At 39.3% G+C, this 20,360-nt stretch overlaps 1 protein-coding gene across 1 annotated transcript; it reads right to left on the reverse strand.

The window, feature by feature from the left end:
• Nucleotides 1-5,222: 5,222 nt before the first annotated feature.
• On the reverse strand, nucleotides 5,223-16,516 carry LOC145798305 (protein FAR1-RELATED SEQUENCE 5-like). Its single transcript, XM_082885816.1, has 3 exons — nucleotides 16,025-16,516; nucleotides 5,421-6,529; nucleotides 5,223-5,268 (listed from the first exon to the last, which is right to left on the reverse strand). Exons 1-3 carry the CDS (start codon nucleotides 16,514-16,516, stop codon nucleotides 5,223-5,225), a joined length of 1,647 nt encoding a protein of 548 aa, XP_082741942.1.
• Nucleotides 16,517-20,360: the final 3,844 nt, after the last annotated feature.

Here is a 20,360-nt window from a genome sequence, read left to right on the forward strand (position 1 = left end):
GAAAATTGCATGTTGATAATGCACTTGTAATATATGTTGTGAAATGCCTCTTGAAAAGAGATGGAATTGACCGGTAATGGGTCGGAATGTTTAATATTGGGTTGAAATGTTGTTAGAAATGGAGAAAACCTGTTTTTGAAAAACTTGTGTTTAATTTCGGGGACGAAATTCTTTAAGGGGGGGAGGTTATAGCGATTCCGGTTTCCCTTTTCTTTAACTGTTGTACCCGGACTTAGGTTCCGTGGAGTTGGTTGTTGTATATGTCTTGTTTACATCCTTTACTCCTTGCATTCGAGTCTTGGGTTGTGTTGGGCGAGTTTGAAACAGGTTGGTTGAACTTAGAAACCAAGAGTAGTTGCCCAGATTTTGGCCTTCACGCTCGAGCGGGGATTCTGACGCTCGAATGGGCCCTTCGTTGTTGTCTGTCCGATCGAGATGGGTTTTCGACGCTCGAGCGTAGTTTTCCATCTTCCAGTTTCTCCTCTGCAGAGTTGCACGCTCGAGCGGGAGTTTTGACGCTCGAGCGGGTTGTTGTGTGTGACGCTCGAGCGGGAGGGTTGACGCTCGAGCGGAGACTTGGTTCTGTAAAAGTTCTGGAAATGTGTATTTGCCACTCGAGCGGGATTGTTGACGCTCGAGCAGGAGTCTGTGAGTGACACTCGAGCGGGGCGACTGGGTTAAAGCTCCGTGTTTTGACTTTTCAAATCACTTTTTCCATTTCTCTTCTCTCTCTTACTTTTCCAAAAACACCATTGTTGAGCTTCTCACTCTAGGACTCTACCTTCTCTCTAGGTATTGATCTAGTAGGAGTGATTTGCTAACCTTTGGCCTTTACAAAAGAGTTGTTGATCGTCGAGGGCTACCTTTTGATCCGAAAAGTTTGTGGTTTGGAGCACTTCCGTTTTCTTCGTCTTCTCGGTTGGGAGTTATCTTTGGAGGTAGGGATATCCTACTCCTCTTTATGAGTTTTGTCTTTAAATTTTGGCATTTCGATATGTTGGGAGTTGTTGGGCAATTTTGAGGAAGTTCGGGCCTTTGTGTAATTTTACAAAAGTTGGGGTTTTGATCATATAAGACCTAAATGCATGTTTGGCATGGAAAAGTGAAATTAATGTTAAAACATTAATGAAAATGGAACCTAAGGGTTGTGATGTTAATTATGGAATATGCCCTAATTACATTGGTTAATTAATTTGTATAATTAATTGTTGGAAAGGAGGAATTGTATTGAGAATGTTGAAATCGGGAATGTATGGGACTAAAGGGTGTGGGTGGATCATTTATTGCTCACCAAATTGAAATGTCCATTTAATATCCATTTTGTGCATTTATTTTCTATTTAGAAATAACTGCTTTGGGCTATCGGTGGAGGATAGTCTTGATTGTTGTAGACAATGCATGATGATTAGGCAAACTAAACCTAATCGATTGAATGTGTCATAGAGTATGACGGTGAATTGAATACAATAATTTTATGCATTGATTGATTGCGTATAGAACCTTTGTGTTTATATGCATTGTGTATAGAGAAGGAGATGGGGGATGTACTCCGCGGTTTAGGGGAAGATGGGGGATGTACCTCTAAACCGGATAGGATTGGAGGAGATGGGGGATGAACTCCGTAGACACAGCTCATATGCTTGTCTAGAGAAGTGAAGATACAGCTCATAGGCTTATCTTTGAGAAGTGTAGATACAGCTCATATGCTTGTCTAGTGAAGTGTAGATACAGCTCATATGCTTGTCTAGTGATGTGTGGATACAGCTTATATGCTTATGTGTTGATGCGTAAAATGTTTATCTGTTGAGGTGTTGATATAGCTAATATGCTTATCTATTAAATAATGATGGAAAATGGAAAGTGTCATGGACTCGTATGTTATGAAATTGTGACGTGATATATGCGGATGTATCGGTGTTGACCATCTATCAATTGCTAATCTTTTAGTCATTGCTTATAGTTGGTTTAGTATATCTCTGCTGGGCTGTGGCTCACCCTATATGGGAACATCATTTTCAGGTACAGGTAGCATGCCACCTCCAAGGACGTAGCTTGGGAGGCTAGAGGCGGGCTGACTTTTGTTGTCTTTTCCCTTTTGATGTATTACATGTATATTCAAGCCAAGGGCTTAATGTGTAAATGAGTTAGCACTCTTTTGTTGTAACCAAGTGTTAACTTGGAAAGCTGTAAGCCCGTAGGGCATTTGCTTTTGTTGATTAACATGTAATAATTTTGTAAAGAACTACTCTGATGAATAGAAGAATGTTTATCTTTATTACCAATGCATGTCTATATTGATGGGTTTAATGTGTTATTTTGAGGGCGTTACAACTTGGTATCAGAGCGTACCGGGTTTGAATACTTTGGGTACGTGGGAAGTGATTAGGATCACAATGGGTTTGTCTCACTTGATAGAGACTTAGATGTAGTGTTATATGCTACATGCTTAATTGATAACATGCTTATGTGACTATGTGGGTACGGGATTTAGTTTCTAGGATGTTGATTGGATCCTTGGGTTTCTATGTTTGATAGAGACTTAGATGTAGTGTTATCAATATCTTATGTTTTATGAAGACTAATTTTATAATGTGTGATGTTTTTACGTACTCACTACTTTTGGCATGTAGTTTGACTATTTGCATAGGGCTCGCTTGTTACTTGATCTTGTGATATACAAGCATAATTCAGCTCCTATTGTTGGTGATATCGCGCAATATAAAGCTGGTGATGCTCTATTCTTTTTTATTTTTCATAAGTTCGTACAATCAATGACGTTATCGTATTTCTTAAACTCGTGAACTTTGAGTTTATAACTCAACCTTTGTTATAAAATTATATTCTCAAGTGTGCTACCTTGTGCAGAACTCAGAGCTAGGGGTGAATTGAAATGGAAGTAAAGGCTATACGACTTTTGTGATCCTGAAAGAAGGAAAGATAGTAGATAAGGTTGTGGGAGCGAACAAAGACGACTTTGATTTTAATTGATGTATTTAAAATTTGAACATGAATTGTTTCTATTCTTGGGTATGCAATGCATTGTTTTTTTTTTTTTTTTTAATTTGAACATGAATTTTGCTTTCAAGCTTTAGTTTATTTATTAATTTAATATACATCAATTATTAGTTCTTAATAATCGTTTATGACAGGTATAAATATCTATCGCTATATTTAAATGCCAAGCTTAGCACAATTAAAAAGAAAAGAAAAGGCTATGGCAGCGTTTTTTAAACGTCCCTATATCCCATCCCCAACGGTTGGATTTTTAAAATGTATAAATATCTATGACAGCATTTCAAAAGCGTCGCTAAATATCATAGTGACGTCATAGTACCGTTAGGGTTGGACATTAGGCGGCGTTTATTTTTCATGATTTCAAAAATAAAACTAATCATTTTTACTATTATGCAAAAACAGTTTTGAAAAATTCAAATAACAACATTAAAGTTTCTTATAAAAAGTATACTTCAAAAAAAAAAAAATGTTGTCCATTTTCAGATAAAATATGGATAACAAAAACACATTTAACAAATTCCCAGTCAAGAGTAAATTCAGATACTTCGCAAAGTCTGCTGTCAAGAATGGCAGAGGCAGCTACTTCTATAAATTAGAACAATACAGTGTGTGATACCAAATGACAGTTTGGCCATTTTCAAGAGAATATTTTATGGGAAAAAACGATCGAATAATGACCTTCAATTTTCTATATGCACTTGCTGTTGTGCATTTGCTTCGAAAATGAGCAAAAACACTAAACAAAATGGCTTTATAGCCTTTGCTAGTGCAACTGTGGTCTAAAATTTATATTAAAACCTTATACATATATACATCTTAAAGAATTGATCCATCAACGATATTAAAACCACACACATATATACATCTTGAAGTGTCTTTTGATGAACCTGGACGGAAGATCAACAATATTGAAAAGCAAGTTACTATTGCAAGGCAGTGTAGGATTTCTTACAACCTCGTTTGGTGAATGATAATTCCTTACAAAATTCTTTCTTCAAGGAAAAAAAGAAGTGTGCATACAAAATATGAACTTCCATACAGCAAAACAAATATCCATCAACCATCATTTAAGAGTATTTATACAAAATACTAACAGATTTAAGTCCTCAAAAAAAAATTTTAAAAAAATCTTAGTTTAGCTTCCAATATCACCCGCTCGATCATATCAACTATTACCCACAGCAACACCTGCAGAAACAAATTATATTGTCGTTAAGGTTTGTTCACTTGAAATCTATGATTCAAATCATAACAAATTGAATTTTGATAAATTGGTCATTACACACTCTTTTGTCATTTTCTGTTCGTAAATTATTTATTTCCATAATCAAGTTGTAAACATCATAATCAGTTATGACATCTAAATGTTCTAGCTAAAATCTATCTTGGCATATCAAGAAATTAGAATTAAGCAGCCACACATAAAATTTGCAAAGCAAATGTAAACAAAATGAACATAATTTGAACTGAAAAGATGCCATAAAAGTAATCACCTAGAGACGTATCCGCATCAGTGAACGTTAAATTTTGGACAACTTGTGCATCGCAACTACGCAAGTCATTAACATCCTTGCTCAACTGCACTGGAGATGTATCCACATTAGTGACAAAAAGTCGTCTCTTCACAGGGTGGATCTTACATGGCCTCATATTATTCCTGGGACGCTTCGGTGTAAAAGGGGTGGGAGTACCAATTGGATCATAATCATCATATTCCTCAAACAAATTGCTACCCACTTGTCCCGTTTTATGATCATTTTGGGGGCAAGTTCTCCTCGTGTGGCCGACGACCCTACATTGTCAAGTAAATCACCAATCATTAAAGAGAACAAAAATGCCAAGACTACCTCACAATAAAAAAATTAAGACACAAAGCACAATATAATGTATACCTGCAACATTGGCATCGCCTTGGCTTTCGAGGTTTAGCCATGTAGGATCCCGCAGTATTCCCCTTCGTGTTCACTACTTTCGGATCCCCAACCCCAAATGGCGGTAGTGAACTTTTTCCTTCATCAACATTAGTTCCCTTGGCCATGCAAAGCTGCTTCATCCGACATGTCATAGTGAAAAATGCATTCCTAGCCTCTTCAAATCCTTCAAATGTTTGTGAGGCATAGTAACACATTTCAATAAAAAAGGAGCAAAGAACCCCAAAGCGTGTCTCCTGTGTGAGAGTGCTAGAGAATTGGGCTTGGCAATGTTGTTTACCAACCTTTCTTGCTTGCTTTGTCCAACGATGCATCACACAACCTGGGGGAATTTCAGTCATGTGTTCACATTTCATCACAGAAATCATATGGCTGCAAGGAAGTCCAAAGAACTCAAACTTTTTGCAACTACATTTCATTATGCTAGTTGCGGGATGGTATGACAATTCCCATGTGGAACCAAATTCAGTGTACTTTGAAAATTTGTATATGCGATGATCGAACTCCTCTTTCCTTCCATCAAAAATCAACAATGCTTCCTCAATTATTTCATTACGGAACATTAAGAACAAACATCTGGTAAAGACGGTTGCTGCATGTTTCTCTAGAGGCTGAAGTGTTGTAGTAAGACAAGGATCACTGTTGTCAGTTTTTGCCTCGGCATCCGCTTCTTTGTTCCGTAACCGATAAAGGGCCATGTCAAAACATCTAACAAATTCGAATAGTTTCAGTTTTCGTTTGAGGCGCTCATTGAAAAAAGTATGCATACCCTCACAACGCTGACTGCTCTTTATTCCAGCAAAAAAATGACCACGCAAATATGACTGAGCCCACATGCCTTTGTTGTTGTAGGTGTCTGATACCCACTTGTTATTTTGAAGGCCATATTTTCTAACCATCTTACTCCAAGCTTCCTCAAATACAACCTCATTCGCATCAAGATCCATGAGATGCTTGAAATGTCCCTCGAATCCATCAACTCGAACATTTCGCTTGGCATTTCTGTGCATATGCCAATTACATAGACGATGCTTGGCACTCGGGAAGACTTTTTGTATTGCCTCACGCATGGCCATATCCCCATCTGTCAACACTGACACCGGTCGTTTGTTATCCATGGCCTCTAACAACTTCTGCAAAACCCATGTGTATGTTGCAATTGTCTCATCAACAAGCAAGCTGCATGCAAATATGGTGGTTTCAAAATGGTTATTGACCCCGGCGAAAATAACAAAAGGTTTGTTATATGCATTCGTTTTATAAGTTGTATCGAAGACCAACACGTCACCAAATGCAGCATAGTCTAGGCGAGACCTTGAATCTGCCCAAAACAATTTGTCAAGCCGATTCTCTTGATCCTTGTCATACTTGTAAAAGAAGTAAGGGTCAGCATCAGCTTTTGCACACAAGTAAGCCAAAGCACACTCCGCATCGCCATCCTTCATTTCTACTTTGCGCTCGGCTTGAATATAATTGTGCAAATCCTTGTGAATAAAGCCCACGTTCGCGAAAGACCCAGATTGTTGCACCAACAAATCCATTATCTGGCTTGTCTTGACACCAACATCGTGCAATGTAACGCCCTGCTGATTAATAACATTAAACCCATCAGATAAGACATGCATTTACATATAAACTAACCGCATTCCTTTCATTCATTAGAATTCCAAGACACAAGTATTACATGTTAACCTCATAACAAAATGCCCTACGGGCTTACAGCTTTCCAAGTTAACACTTGGTTACAACAAAGAGTTCTAACTCGTTTACACATTAAGCCCTTGGCTTGAAATTACATGTAATACATCAAAAGTAAAACGACAAAACTATGCCCGCCACTAGCCTCCCAGCTATGTCCTTGGAGGTGGCATGCTTCCTGTACCTGAAAATGATATTCCCATATAGGGTGAGCCACAGCCCAGTAGAAATACACTAAACCAACCATGGACAATGACTAAAACATTAGCAATTGATAGTTGGTCAACACTGATACAATCACATAAATTACATATTTATGTCAACGACTTACAAGTCCCAATTACTTTTCATTTTCCCTTTTTCAACAGATAAGCATGCTAGCTCTATCATCATTTCCACAGATATGTATAAAAACTATATCTCACATTCAGATAAGCATAAAAGCTATATCCACATTCTCAACAGATATGTATATCAACAATATCCACAGATAAGCATACAAGCTGTATCCACACTCTACAACAGATATGTATATCAACAATATCCACAGATAAGCATACAAGCTGTATCCACACTTCACTTCACAAAGATAAGCATATGAGCTCTATCTTCACTTCTCTAGACAAGCATATGAGCTCTGTCTACGGAGTACATCCCCTATCTCCTCCAAATACCTATCCGGTTTAGAGGTACATCCCCTATCTTCCCCTAAACCGCGGAGTACATCCCCTATCTCCTCCTCTACACATAACGTATATAAACACATTGGTTCTATATACAATCACACAATACAAACAATTAATGTATTCTAGTAACTGTCAAGTTCCATAACACATTCCATTGATTAGTTTCAATTTGCCTAATCAACATACATTGTCTACAACAATCACGACTATCCTCCACCGATAGCCCCAAGCAGTTATTTCTAAAACATAAAATAAATGCACAAATGGATATTCAATCAACATTTCATTTCCTCATTTCTCATCAATTAATTATCCCAATTAATTAAACAATGTAATTAGGCCATTTTCCATAATTACCATTTCAACCCTTAGGTCCCATTTTCATCAATGATTTAACAATCATTCTATTTTTCTATGCCAAACATGCATCTAGGTTTATTATGAATAAAACCCCAACTTTTGTAAAATTACACAAAAGCCCCAAACTTTCACAAAATTACCAAACCAAGCCCAACATCTCAAAATACCAAAAATTAAAGACAAAACCCATAGAGAGGAGTAGGATATCCCTACCTCGAAGTTTTAGCCCAAAAGGAGATGAAGACTCCAAGATCAACTTGCTCCAAATCCAAACTTTTTCAGATTAAATCGAAGCTCTCAACGCCCTCTATCTTTTTAACAAAGGCCCTAGGCTAGATTTACACCTTAGGGAGATCAAACCTTAGAGAGAGTGCAAGTTTAGAGAGAGAGGGTGTCGGATTTAGGGTTTAATCAAAGAAAAGGACTGAAAAAGTGATGTTTTAGACGCTGCTGTCCGCTGATATAAAACACCCTCGCTCGAGCGAAGGATTGGTCGCTCGAGCGACCAGACACAGAAAACTCTCGCTCGAGCCAAGAAGTTCTCGATCGAGCGAAGAAAAACCCAGACCGCTCGAGCCACGAAAATCTCGCTCGAGCCAGAAACTACAACTCTCAGGTCCAAAACCGGGGCAACACTACTCTCGCTCGAGCGACAGACTCCTCGCTCGAGCGAAGGACCAAAAATCTGGGCAGCAACACTAGGCTCCCAAACACAACCAACCTGTAACAAACCTGCCCAACACATCCCATACTCAATATACAAAGTAAAAAGGATGCAAACAAGATAATAAACAACATCCAACATCCACGGACACATGTCCGGATCACTGTACAACAAGGGTAAACCCGGGATCGCTATAACCTCCCCCCCTTAAAGAATTTCGCCCCCGAAATTAAGCACAAGTTTTCAAAAAAAACAGGTTTTCCTCCATTTTAAACAATGTTACAATTTAACATTCAACAATTCGACCCATTACCGGTCATCCCATCCCTTTAACAAGAGACATATCACAATATGTAAACAACATATGTATTATCAACATGCATCAACATTATGCACTAACTTTCCAATGTCAACAATATACTTAACACCTATAATGTTACATTCAACTTCCATATGAGGCAAGTTCCAAAACATACTTCCAATAACTAAAACATTTTCAATGTTTCACAACTTAAGACATATATAAAAGCTCTTAAGTTCAACAAAATGTAAAATTTAAATACAAAATTACATATCAATAAACAAGTCCGGATATTTCTCTCGGACTTCCAACTCACGTTCCCAAGTGGCTTCCTCCACTCCGTGATGTTTCCACAAGACTTTCACCAAAGGAATGGTCTTGCCACGCAGGACCTGATCCCGCCTATCCAAGACCCGAACCGGTCTCTCCTCATACGAGGCATCCTCATCTACCTCTAAATCAGTCCAATCCAACACATGTGATGGATCTGGCTCATACTTCCGAAGCATACTCACATGAAACACGTCATGTACTCCGGACAACTGCGGCGGTAAGGCTAACCGATAAGCAACCTCACCTATCCTCTCAAGGATCTCAAAAGGACCAATAAACCGAGGGGATAACTTTCCACTCTTCCCAAACCTCATCAAGCCTCGCCTAGGTGATATCTTCAGAAAGACATGATCACCTACCTGAAACGCCAAAGGCCTCCTCCTACGGTCGGCATAACTCTTTTGTCGACTCTGGGCTGTAACAAGCCTCCTACGGATAAGCTCAACTTTCTCTGTCGTCTCCCTAACCAACTCCGGACCCAACAAAGGTGCATCACCCACCTCGGCCCAACAAACTGGAGACCTACACGGTCGGCCATACAAGGCCTCAAACGGTGCCATACCGATGCTAGACTGAAAACTATTGTTGTAGGCAAACTCTACCAATGGCAAGTGCCTCTCCCACGTCCCACTGAAGTCCAGGACACAACCCCGAAGCATATCCTCGAGGATCTGAATAGTACGCTCGGACTGCCCGTCAGTCTGAGGATGATAAGCCGTACTAAAGGTCAACTTAGTGCCCAGTGCACTCTGCAAACTCTGCCACAACCTAGCAGTAAAACGAGGATCTCTATCTGAGACAATCGTCACTGGGACCCCGTGCAATCTCACTACGTCCCGAATATACAAGTCGGCAAGATGATCCACCGAATCTCTCACGCGCATAGGAATAAAGTGCGCCGACTTAGTCAACCGGTCTACAACCACCCAAATAGCATCACTACCCCGTTGAGTCCTCGGAAGACCTACAACGAAGTCCATAGTGACATGCTCCCACTTCCACTCGGCAATAGGCAAGGGTTGCAACAAACCCGCTGGCCTCTGATGCTCGGCCTTCACTTGCTGGCAAGTAAGGCACTTCGATACGAAAACAGCCACACCTCTCTTCATACCCCGCCACCAAAACTGGCGACCCAAATCCTGATACATCTTAGTACCTCCCGGATGCACCGCAAGGCGCGAATGGTGAAACTCTCGGAGTACTTCCTCTCGGCAAGACTCCGGTACAAACAAACGGTTTCGGTATCTCACACTCAGGTCGGGATACACCGTCAAACCCTTCTCAACTTTCCCACTGGAGATCTTCTCTCGGAGGGATTCTACCTCAAGGTCACCTCTCTGTGCCTCTAACACTCTAATCACAAGTGTAGGCTGCGCAACAACAGAAAACAAGGCCGCAGCCTCAACAGATTCGCCCAGTAGCAAATCAAACTCGCCAAGTGCTCCCAACATCTCCCATTCCCGGATGGCTATACAAGCTACATCACTAATGGTTTTCCTACTAAGGGCATCGGCCACAACATTGGCCTTTCCCGGATGATAATGCAACTCAAAATCATAATCCTCGATGAACTCCATCCATCTCCTCTGCCTCAGATTCAAGTCTCTCTGTGTAAACAGATACTTCAAACTCTTATGATCCGAGAATACCTCGAACCTCTCACCATAAAGGTAGTGCCTCCAGATTTTCAAGGCAAAGATCACAGCTGCTAACTCTAGGTCGTGTGTGGGGTAATTCTTCTCGTGTATTTTCAACTGACGTGAGCCATAAGCTACCACTTTCCCCTCTTGCATCAACACACAACCCATACCCTCTCGTGAGGCATCACAATAAACCGCATAACCCAACCCTCTCTCCGGAATAATCAACACCGGAGCGGTGGTCAATCTAACTTTCAGTTCTTGAAACGACTTTTCACAAGTCTCACTCCACACAAACTTGACTCCCTTCCGAGTCAGTCTAGTCAACGGTGACGCTATCCTGGAGAAATCTTTCACAAACCGACGATAATACCCAGCTAATCCCAGAAAACTGCGGATCTCAAACACACTCTTAGGCTGTGCCCAACCTTGCACTGCCTCAACTTTGGACGTATCAACAGACACCCCTTCCCCGGATACCACGTGGCCTAAGAATTTGACTTCCCTCAGCCAGAATTCACACTTCCCGAACTTGGCATACAGCCTATGAGCTCTAAGCAACTCAAGCACTACTCTCAAGTGTGCCTCGTGCTCCTTCTCAGAAGACGAATAGATAAGGATATCGTCCACGAAAACAACCACAAATCGGTCTAAGAACTCCCGGAAAATCCGGTTCATCAAGTCCATAAAGACTGCCGGTGCATTGGTAAGCCCAAATGGCATCACCAGAAACTCGTAATGGCCATACCGCGTACGGAATGCCGTCTTAGGAATATCTTCCTCCCTGACCCTCAACTGATGGTAACCCGATCTCAAGTCTATCTTAGAGAAACAATGGGAACCCTTCAACTGGTCAAACAAATCATCTATACGGGGCATAGGATACTTATTCTTAACCGTAGCCCGATTCAACTTCCGGTAGTCAATACACAATCTCAAGGCACCATCTTTCTTTTTAACAAAGAGGGCCGGTGCTCCCCACGGTGAAACACTAGGGCGAACAAAGCCCTTATCGAGCAATTCCTGGAGCTGAACTTTCAACTCAACCAACTCTGCTGGAGCAAAACGGTAAGGTGCCATAGAAATCGGCGCCGTACCAGGCACTAAATCAATAGAGAACTCTATCTCTCGGTGAGGTGGCAAACTAACAAGATCTTCGGGAAAAACATCCGAATACTCACAAACCACCCTCGGTAACACAACCTGGGTCTCACCACTCTCACCACTCTCAAAGCTGGCAAGTAGACTACTAAGCTCACTTCGCCCTCGCGAATCATACCCCGGTGGCAAAACACTACCAACCCGGTCTCCCAAGAAATGGAACCACTCCCCGCTCAAGGTACACAATGTAACCCTCTGGCGGTAGCAATCAATAACAGCCCGGTATGACGATAACCAGTCCATACCCAAAATAACATCAAAACCCTTCATGGGCATGACAACAAACGGAAAAGGAAGCCTATAATCGGCGACCTCTATATCACATCCTCTAACACCCTGTTTCAGGATCAACTCACCACCCAAAGGCGATACCACACAAATAGGAGATGCTAACTGTGCTAACTCCAATTCCAAAACAGATGCAAATGCAGCAGATACAAAAGAATGAGATGCACCCGTGTCTATCAACACATTAGCAACCGAGTTGCAAAATAAAAAAGTACCTCTCACTACTGATGGAGCTGGTACTAAATCCTGCGCGGTAACAGCATACACGCGCCCCGTAGGCCCCTGGTCTACCTGCTCACCTCTCGGAGCAAAAGACTGCTGCACAGACTGGGATGACGAAGCTCCCGGATTGGCCCTCGAGGCCTGCACAGACTGAGCTGGCTGGAAACCCTGCGTCTGCCTAGAACCAGACGCTCCCGAAGTGGCACTCAACTGTGGGCAAAACCTCTTCATGTGCCCAGATTGTCCACACTGATAACAAGTCAAGAGCTGCCCCCTGCCCAAACTCTGACTCTGCGGTCTAGCTGAAGAAGAAGCAGCTTTCTGACCCCCACCCTTCTGCGGGCAAACTGAAACCTTGTGACCCATCTGGCCACACTTGTAACAAGTGAATTCCCCCTGACTGCCTCTCCCCGAGCCTACACTCGGCACTGGAAAGGTCGATCTAGAGACTGCACCCTGAGACTGCTGAGGGTTATTACCCTTCTGTCTCCTGCCATCACTCTGACTATCCTGGCTCCTCTTGGAGCCTCTCTGACCCTCATCCTCCTCCTGCATCATAAGCTCCATATGAGCTGCAGCATCCACTAGGTGTCTATACTCTCGAATATAAGACCCACCAATTCTCAACTTGAGGCCCCGCCTCAACTTCCGCTCAAACTCATAGCAACGGCGTTCCTCAGACGCCACCAGTTCAGGTGCAAACCTAGACAGACTGGTAAAAGTAGCCTCAAACTCGGCCACTGACAAGCCCTGCTGATTAAGCCGACTAAACTGATCCCTCAGCTTCTCCCTAGCTGCTGCTGATAAAAACCTCTCCTGAAAAGCATTTATAAACGCCTCCCAAGTACCACCAACACGAGCTTTCTCGTATTTCCACCATTGACCTGCATCTCCCTTCAATTGGAAGGATGCCAAGGTCACTTTCAGTGCTCCGTCCTCGATGCCAAGCATCTCAAACGTCTTCGTTGTCTGTTCGAGCCATTCATCTGCCTTAAGCGGCTCTTTAGGATCCCCGATAAACTCGTCCGGATTACACCGGAAGAACTCCCTCTTCAAGAAGGAAGGCCCTGTCTCAGCTGCCTGATTCCCAGCTCTAAGAATACCCAAAGCTCCCGCTATCTCTCTGGCCAAGGCACCCATAGCCTGCTGACCCACTGGCTCAACCACATTGGCCTGCCCAACTCCCTCCTGCACTGCCGGGATCTCACCCTGTAACGGTACTTCCTGCCTCGCAGGTCTACCACGCCTAGCACCTCTTCCTCGTCCTGACATCCTAATAAAGGCAACACAGAACGTTAGCACATTCATAAATGTGCCAAAACTAAACACTCACGTCCTAATGCCTGGACAACTGTAATTCACTCCACATAAGCACATAAACACATAAGCACTTACGAACTTCATTTCCGGATAATGATAGTCCCGAGGCGTTACTAGAGTTCCGGTTAGAAATAGCATTGATCAAGTGCCTTTCCAACAAGACTCCCAGAAACTCAAGGATCCAATCAACATCCTAGAAATTAAATCCCATACCCACATAGTCACATAAGCATGTTATCAAGCAAGCACATAGCATATGGTACTACATCTAAGTCTCTATCAAGCGAGACAAACCCATTGTGATCCTAATCACTTCCCACGTACCCAAAGTATTCGAACCCGGTACGCTCTGATACCAAGTTGTAACGCCCTGCTGATTAATAACATTAAACCCATCAGATAAGACATGCATTTACATATAAACTAACCGCATTCCTTTCATTCATTAGAATTCCAAGACACAAGTATTACATGTTAACCTCATAACAAAATGCCCTACGGGCTTACAGCTTTCCAAGTTAACACTTGGTTACAACAAAGAGTTCTAACTCGTTTACACATTAAGCCCTTGGCTTGAAATTACATGTAATACATCAAAAGTAAAACGACAAAACTATGCCCGCCACTAGCCTCCCAGCTATGTCCTTGGAGGTGGCATGCTTCCTGTACCTGAAAATGATATTCCCATATAGGGTGAGCCACAGCCCAGTAGAAATACACTAAACCAACCATGGACAATGACTAAAACATTAGCAATTGATAGTTGGTCAACACTGATACAATCACATAAATTACATATTTATGTCAACGACTTACAAGTCCCAATTACTTTTCATTTTCCCTTTTTCAACAGATAAGCATGCTAGCTCTATCATCATTTCCACAGATATGTATAAAAACTATATCTCACATTCAGATAAGCATAAAAGCTATATCCACATTCTCAACAGATATGTATATCAACAATATCCACAGATAAGCATACAAGCTGTATCCACACTCTACAACAGATATGTATATCAACAATATCCACAGATAAGCATACAAGCTGTATCCACACTTCACTTCACAAAGATAAGCATATGAGCTCTATCTTCACTTCTCTAGACAAGCATATGAGCTCTGTCTACGGAGTACATCCCCTATCTCCTCCAAATACCTATCCGGTTTAGAGGTACATCCCCTATCTTCCCCTAAACCGCGGAGTACATCCCCTATCTCCTCCTCTACACATAACGTATATAAACACATTGGTTCTATATACAATCACACAATACAAACAATTAATGTATTCTAGTAACTGTCAAGTTCCATAACACATTCCATTGATTAGTTTCAGTTTGCCTAATCAACATACATTGTCTACAACAATCACGACTATCCTCCACCGATAGCCCCAAGCAGTTATTTCTAAAACAGAAAATAAATGCACAAATGGATATTCAATCAACATTTCATTTCCTCATTTCTCATCAATTAATTATCCCAATTAATTAAACAATGTAATTAGGCCATTTTCCATAATTACCATTTCAACCCTTAGGTCCCATTTTCATCAATGATTTAACAATCATTCTATTTTTCTATGCCAAACATGCATCTAGGTTTATTATGAATAAAACCCCAACTTTTGTAAAATTACACAAAAGCCCCAAACTTTCACAAAATTACCAAACCAAGCCCAACATCTCAAAATACCAAAAATTAAAGACAAAACCCATAGAGAGGAGTAGGATATCCCTACCTCGAAGTTTTAGCCCAAAAGGAGATGAAGACTCCAAGATCAACTTGCTCCAAATCCAAACTTTTTCAGATTAAATCGAAGCTCTCAACGCCCTCTATCTTTTTAACAAAGGCCCTAGGCTAGATTTACACCTTAGGGAGATCAAACCTTAGAGAGAGTGCAAGTTTAGAGAGAGAGGGTGTCGGATTTAGGGTTTAATCAAAGAAAAGGACTGAAAAAGTGATGTTTTAGACGCTGCTGTCCGCTGATATAAAACACCCTCGCTCGAGCGAAGGATTGGTCGCTCGAGCGACCAGACACAGAAAACTCTCGCTCGAGCCAAGAAGTTCTCGATCGAGCGAAGAAAAACCCAGACCGCTCGAGCCACGAAAATCTCGCTCGAGCCAGAAACTACAACTCTCAGGTCCAGAACCGGGGCAACACTACTCTCGCTCGAGCGACAGACTCCTCGCTCGAGCGAAGGACCAAAAATCTGGGCAGCAACACTAGGCTCCCAAACACAACCAACCTGTAACAAACCTGCCCAACACATCCCATACTCAATATACAAAGTAAAAAGGATGCAAACAAGATAATAAACAACATCCAACATCCACGGACACATGTCCGGATCACTGTACAACAAGGGTAAACCCGGGATCGCTATATGCAAAGTCTTTACTTGAGCTTTGTCGGGGATCTTTACAAACCTATGCGACCGAAGAAATGGCACACATGGTGATGTTGCCAATGGATGGTTATGTTCCATGTTAAAGTGAGTGACAATGTATTTGCCTACATCCAGATTGTACCTTATGCGGAAATGAGCATCACAACCAACTCTAGTCAATGCCCTGGCAGCTCTTTTTCGATCAATACGGGCCAAGTGTTGCTTTGCTCTTTGGCCTTGCCTTGAGCATACCCATTTTCTGCTAAGAACCTTTGTTGCCTGCATTGTTCGCGTGTCTTTCCTAATGCTAAATCCCACAACTTTAGCATATTGATTATAGAAATCATTGGCATCCTCTTCTGAATTGAATTGCATTTCAAGAACATCATTCTTGGTTAAACTTTGAATAGGGTCATTTGCATGGGAACCTAATTCTTCTTTATTCCCACAAACTTCGTCATCTTCAAGCTTGCGCTCAAATTTGGTACATCCAAAAGGATCCATGATAACTACATCAAAAACAATACGACAAGAATAACATTATCTTATAAAATGAATGAAAATTCCTAAAATCACATAAGAGAATTTTTAGGTATTTGGATTGCTCTAAAACACATCTGCAAGTATAACGTTATACACTGTCCAACTTTTATTCATACCTTAATCTATGTAAGTATCTTTTAGTAATTATATATGCAAGCAAAATTTGTATATCAAATAAAGGAAATAGTAAGAACTCATCATTTCGCTCACATTTTTATCTTTTTCTTTTTTAAATTTTTTTTTTTTTATAACAAATGCAAAGTTTTGGATATGTACAATGACACAATTATATATAAGGTACTCAGGCAATAGGTTTATTTTTGAATCTTTTGAGTCGTTATGCCCAATCTCTAATCTCTTTGGACTAAAATAATACAATTTGTTCAAAAGGACAACTATCTGTTGCAATCAACCCATTTGTCTATCTCTTGAAATCATCTCATTTCTTGAAATCATCCAACTTGCCTATCTGTTAAAATTCACCAAAGCTATTTTCTTATTTATTGAAATTCAGCAAACAATCTATTTGTTGAAATGTGACACATGTCACTCCGGTGACTTTTTCAGCACCAATGACTTTTCCGACTTATCTTTACAACCAAATAAGATTTTTCCTTAGATCTAATACCTTATACACCTTTTAGGATGGACTTTCATCAAATTTTTCTTATGAAGGATTGGGTTTCTCTCGAAAATTCAAAAAAAAATTAGGACCCAGCCCTGTCTACACTTTACATTTTATATTCCTGACACTGTTTTGAATGCCTAGAGCTTTCAGGGAAGTTTTGCCCACATTGAAAAAGACTTTAATTATTCTAATGTCAAACATAAAAGTCATGCGACTTTTGGAAAAAATTTGAATAATTACGTCCAATCCAAAAGACAAACCTCACATGAAAAGTGAGATACCAAATTTACCAAAAGTCATAGCCCTAAAATAAACTAAGACATAAGGGTTTGAATTTTTTTAGAGCCAATTGGTCAGTGTACAAAGTATGAAATGAGTAAAGTGAAGGGGAGGTCAGGAAATCTATGTCATGGCAACAGTTTGTGGTTATCGGTGAGCCAACTCTTCAACTTGGAAAAAAGCTGAATTCCCATATAACCAAAACTCTGTCCGTTTGCTTTTGTTGGTATATTTGAAGTTTAAAGGGCAAAGAGCTGCTGTTTTTGATGTGTTTGTGTGTTGTTGGAAGCTTCTATGACTCTCAAGATGCTTTTGAGAGAATGAGATAGTTTATATAGATAATTTACAAAGTTATGATACCTACTTAAAAAATAATTAAAAAATATTTATAATTTGAATGTCTGATATAAGTTAAACTTGGTTGCTCAGAAGGAAAATGATTTGCAAATAATTTCTTTTAAGAAACTTATACTCACTTCTTTTTGAGATTTAAAAAAAAAAAAATGCTCAACTCACATTTTTAACATAATTACATTGGCGTCCCATTTAATAATGTTAAAATGACCGAAACTAATATAGATTGTAAGTAAGCACTAAAATAAACAATGATAAATATACACTTTAGTTAGAAAAAAGTAAATATTATATTTTCATTACTGACAAAAAAGGGCTTAATTGTTATCTAAATTAAAATTTCAAGGGAAACCAATATAATTATATCAAAAGTGTGGAACTAATTGTATTTTTTTCAATTCTCATGAGAGTTGAGTGTAATTTACCGTTTCTTTTAATACAAAAAAACTCTACTAAAATGATGTGGCTATAAAATTTTTGATAGCAAATAACTAATCAAACTTATAACTTTATAGCAAAGAATTAATAAAACAAATAAAAATAAAATGAATTTTATTTCGACTATATATAATGATAGTAATTAGAATTCACAGAATTTTTTTGACTTATCCTCCTTGTGCAAGTTAAGATCTATTCTTCAATATCACGGAACGTCTTTTTTTCTTAAGACTTCAATAAAAGATTATTTTGGAAAACAAGGAATAATTCATTATGAATTAAGACCTAAGAAACTTCGGAATTCTGGACTAAATCAATGGAAAAACTGGTTAAAAGGTCATTATCAATACCATTTATCTCAAATTAGATGGTCTAGATTAATAGCAGCAAAATGGAAAAATAGAATCAATCAATGTCGTACAATTCAAAATCAATATTTAAACAAAGAGAATTCATATGAAAAAGAACTATTAATTCATTACAAAAAACAAAACGACCATTGGCAACTTTTTCAACAACTTTAGGAGTGATAAATGAACCAAACAACTTGAGCTCGACTTATGTTCAGCTCATTAAAAACTCGTTCGAGCTCAGTTCGTTAAGTAAATAAGCCGAACTTGAATAGTCAATTGCTTGTTCGGCTCTGTTTGATGAATCTAAAACTACCAAACTACTTCAGGTCGGCTTGAGAAAAACTCATTTGATATTAACTCGAAAATTTAACGAACCAAAGTTGAAGAAATTTTAAAATTCACTAAAGTTATCAAAGCAAGTTATAACAATCAACTGTTCAGCTCGTTTATTATCCCTAAAGAGGGTTTAAATAGGACTACAACTATTTGTCTTCTCATTTTACATCCCCTCCATACCTTATTCTCTCTACTACTTACAACACAATTTTGGAAGCAATTATTATATATGTAGAATCACTTGAAAATAAAATAAAATAAACACTCTAGAGGGTTCATGCTTCGTCTGTGATGGGTGGCTGTAGGCAAAAATCTCAGTATAGAATTTTCAAATGTCTATCAAAATTAATGAATTTACTTGAACCAGACTCTCTTGTGATGTATTTGCCCTAGAGTTCTTTCTTTTCAAACATGTACATTTCTCTAGTCCCTCAAAATTATGTTTATTTTTGTCGTGGGTGGGAAGCAAAAGTATCAGTTCAGAATTTCCAGACATTTACATGTCATTCAACAAATTTGAGTTCAACCAAAAATGAATTCAATCTTTCTCTTGTGACATCATCTCCCTCTAAAATAAACAAATAAATTCAATAGCACAAATAAATTCAATAGCACATCCACCAATGCCCTGCTATCAATTAAAATAAACAAATAAATAAAAAAAGACAGCACAAATAAATAAAATAGCACAGCCGCCAGTGCCCTGCTATCAATTAAAATAAACAAATAAATAAAAAAAGACAGCACAAATAAATAAAATAGCACACCCGCCAGTGCCCTGCTATCAATTAAAATAAACAAATAAATAAAAAAAGATAGCACAAATAAATAACGTAGCACACCCGCCAGTGCCCTGCTATCAATTAAAATAAACAAATAAATAAAAAAAGACAGCACAAATAAATAAAATAGCACACCCGCCAGTGCCCTGCTATTAATTAAAAGCAAATAAATTAAAAAACACACCTGCTAATGCAACCGCTAGAGATGAAGGGATGGAGGAGGTATAGCTTTACTTCTACGTTAAGATGGAGAAATTGAGGACCTATAACAAACAAAAACAGAACATTGAAATAGAGTTAGTAAAGAAGACAATACATAAGGAAATTAATGATTGTGGGGAGAAAAGAAAGAATCTATGTACGAAAAAATATTATTGTGCACATCTTTTGACATTAACAAACTGCATAAACAATAACAAAGATGAAAGTCTACTACCTTTGTTCAAAGTCTCAATAACCATTACATAAATAAACACTTAAACAAATGTACCACAACCAACCATTTGACCACTTCAACAAAAAATTAAATAAAAATATATACAAAAAAAAATTAAATAAACAAATGTTCTTATAATTACATTCAACACACATTTTCCCTTTCCCTTTCCATTTCCAAATCCCTAGCTAAATCTATG

This window comes from Camellia sinensis, chromosome 8, assembly GCF_055761805.1.
Source record: "Camellia sinensis isolate YWXY chromosome 8, ASM5576180v1, whole genome shotgun sequence".
Taxonomy (NCBI): Eukaryota; Viridiplantae; Streptophyta; class Magnoliopsida; order Ericales; family Theaceae; genus Camellia; species Camellia sinensis.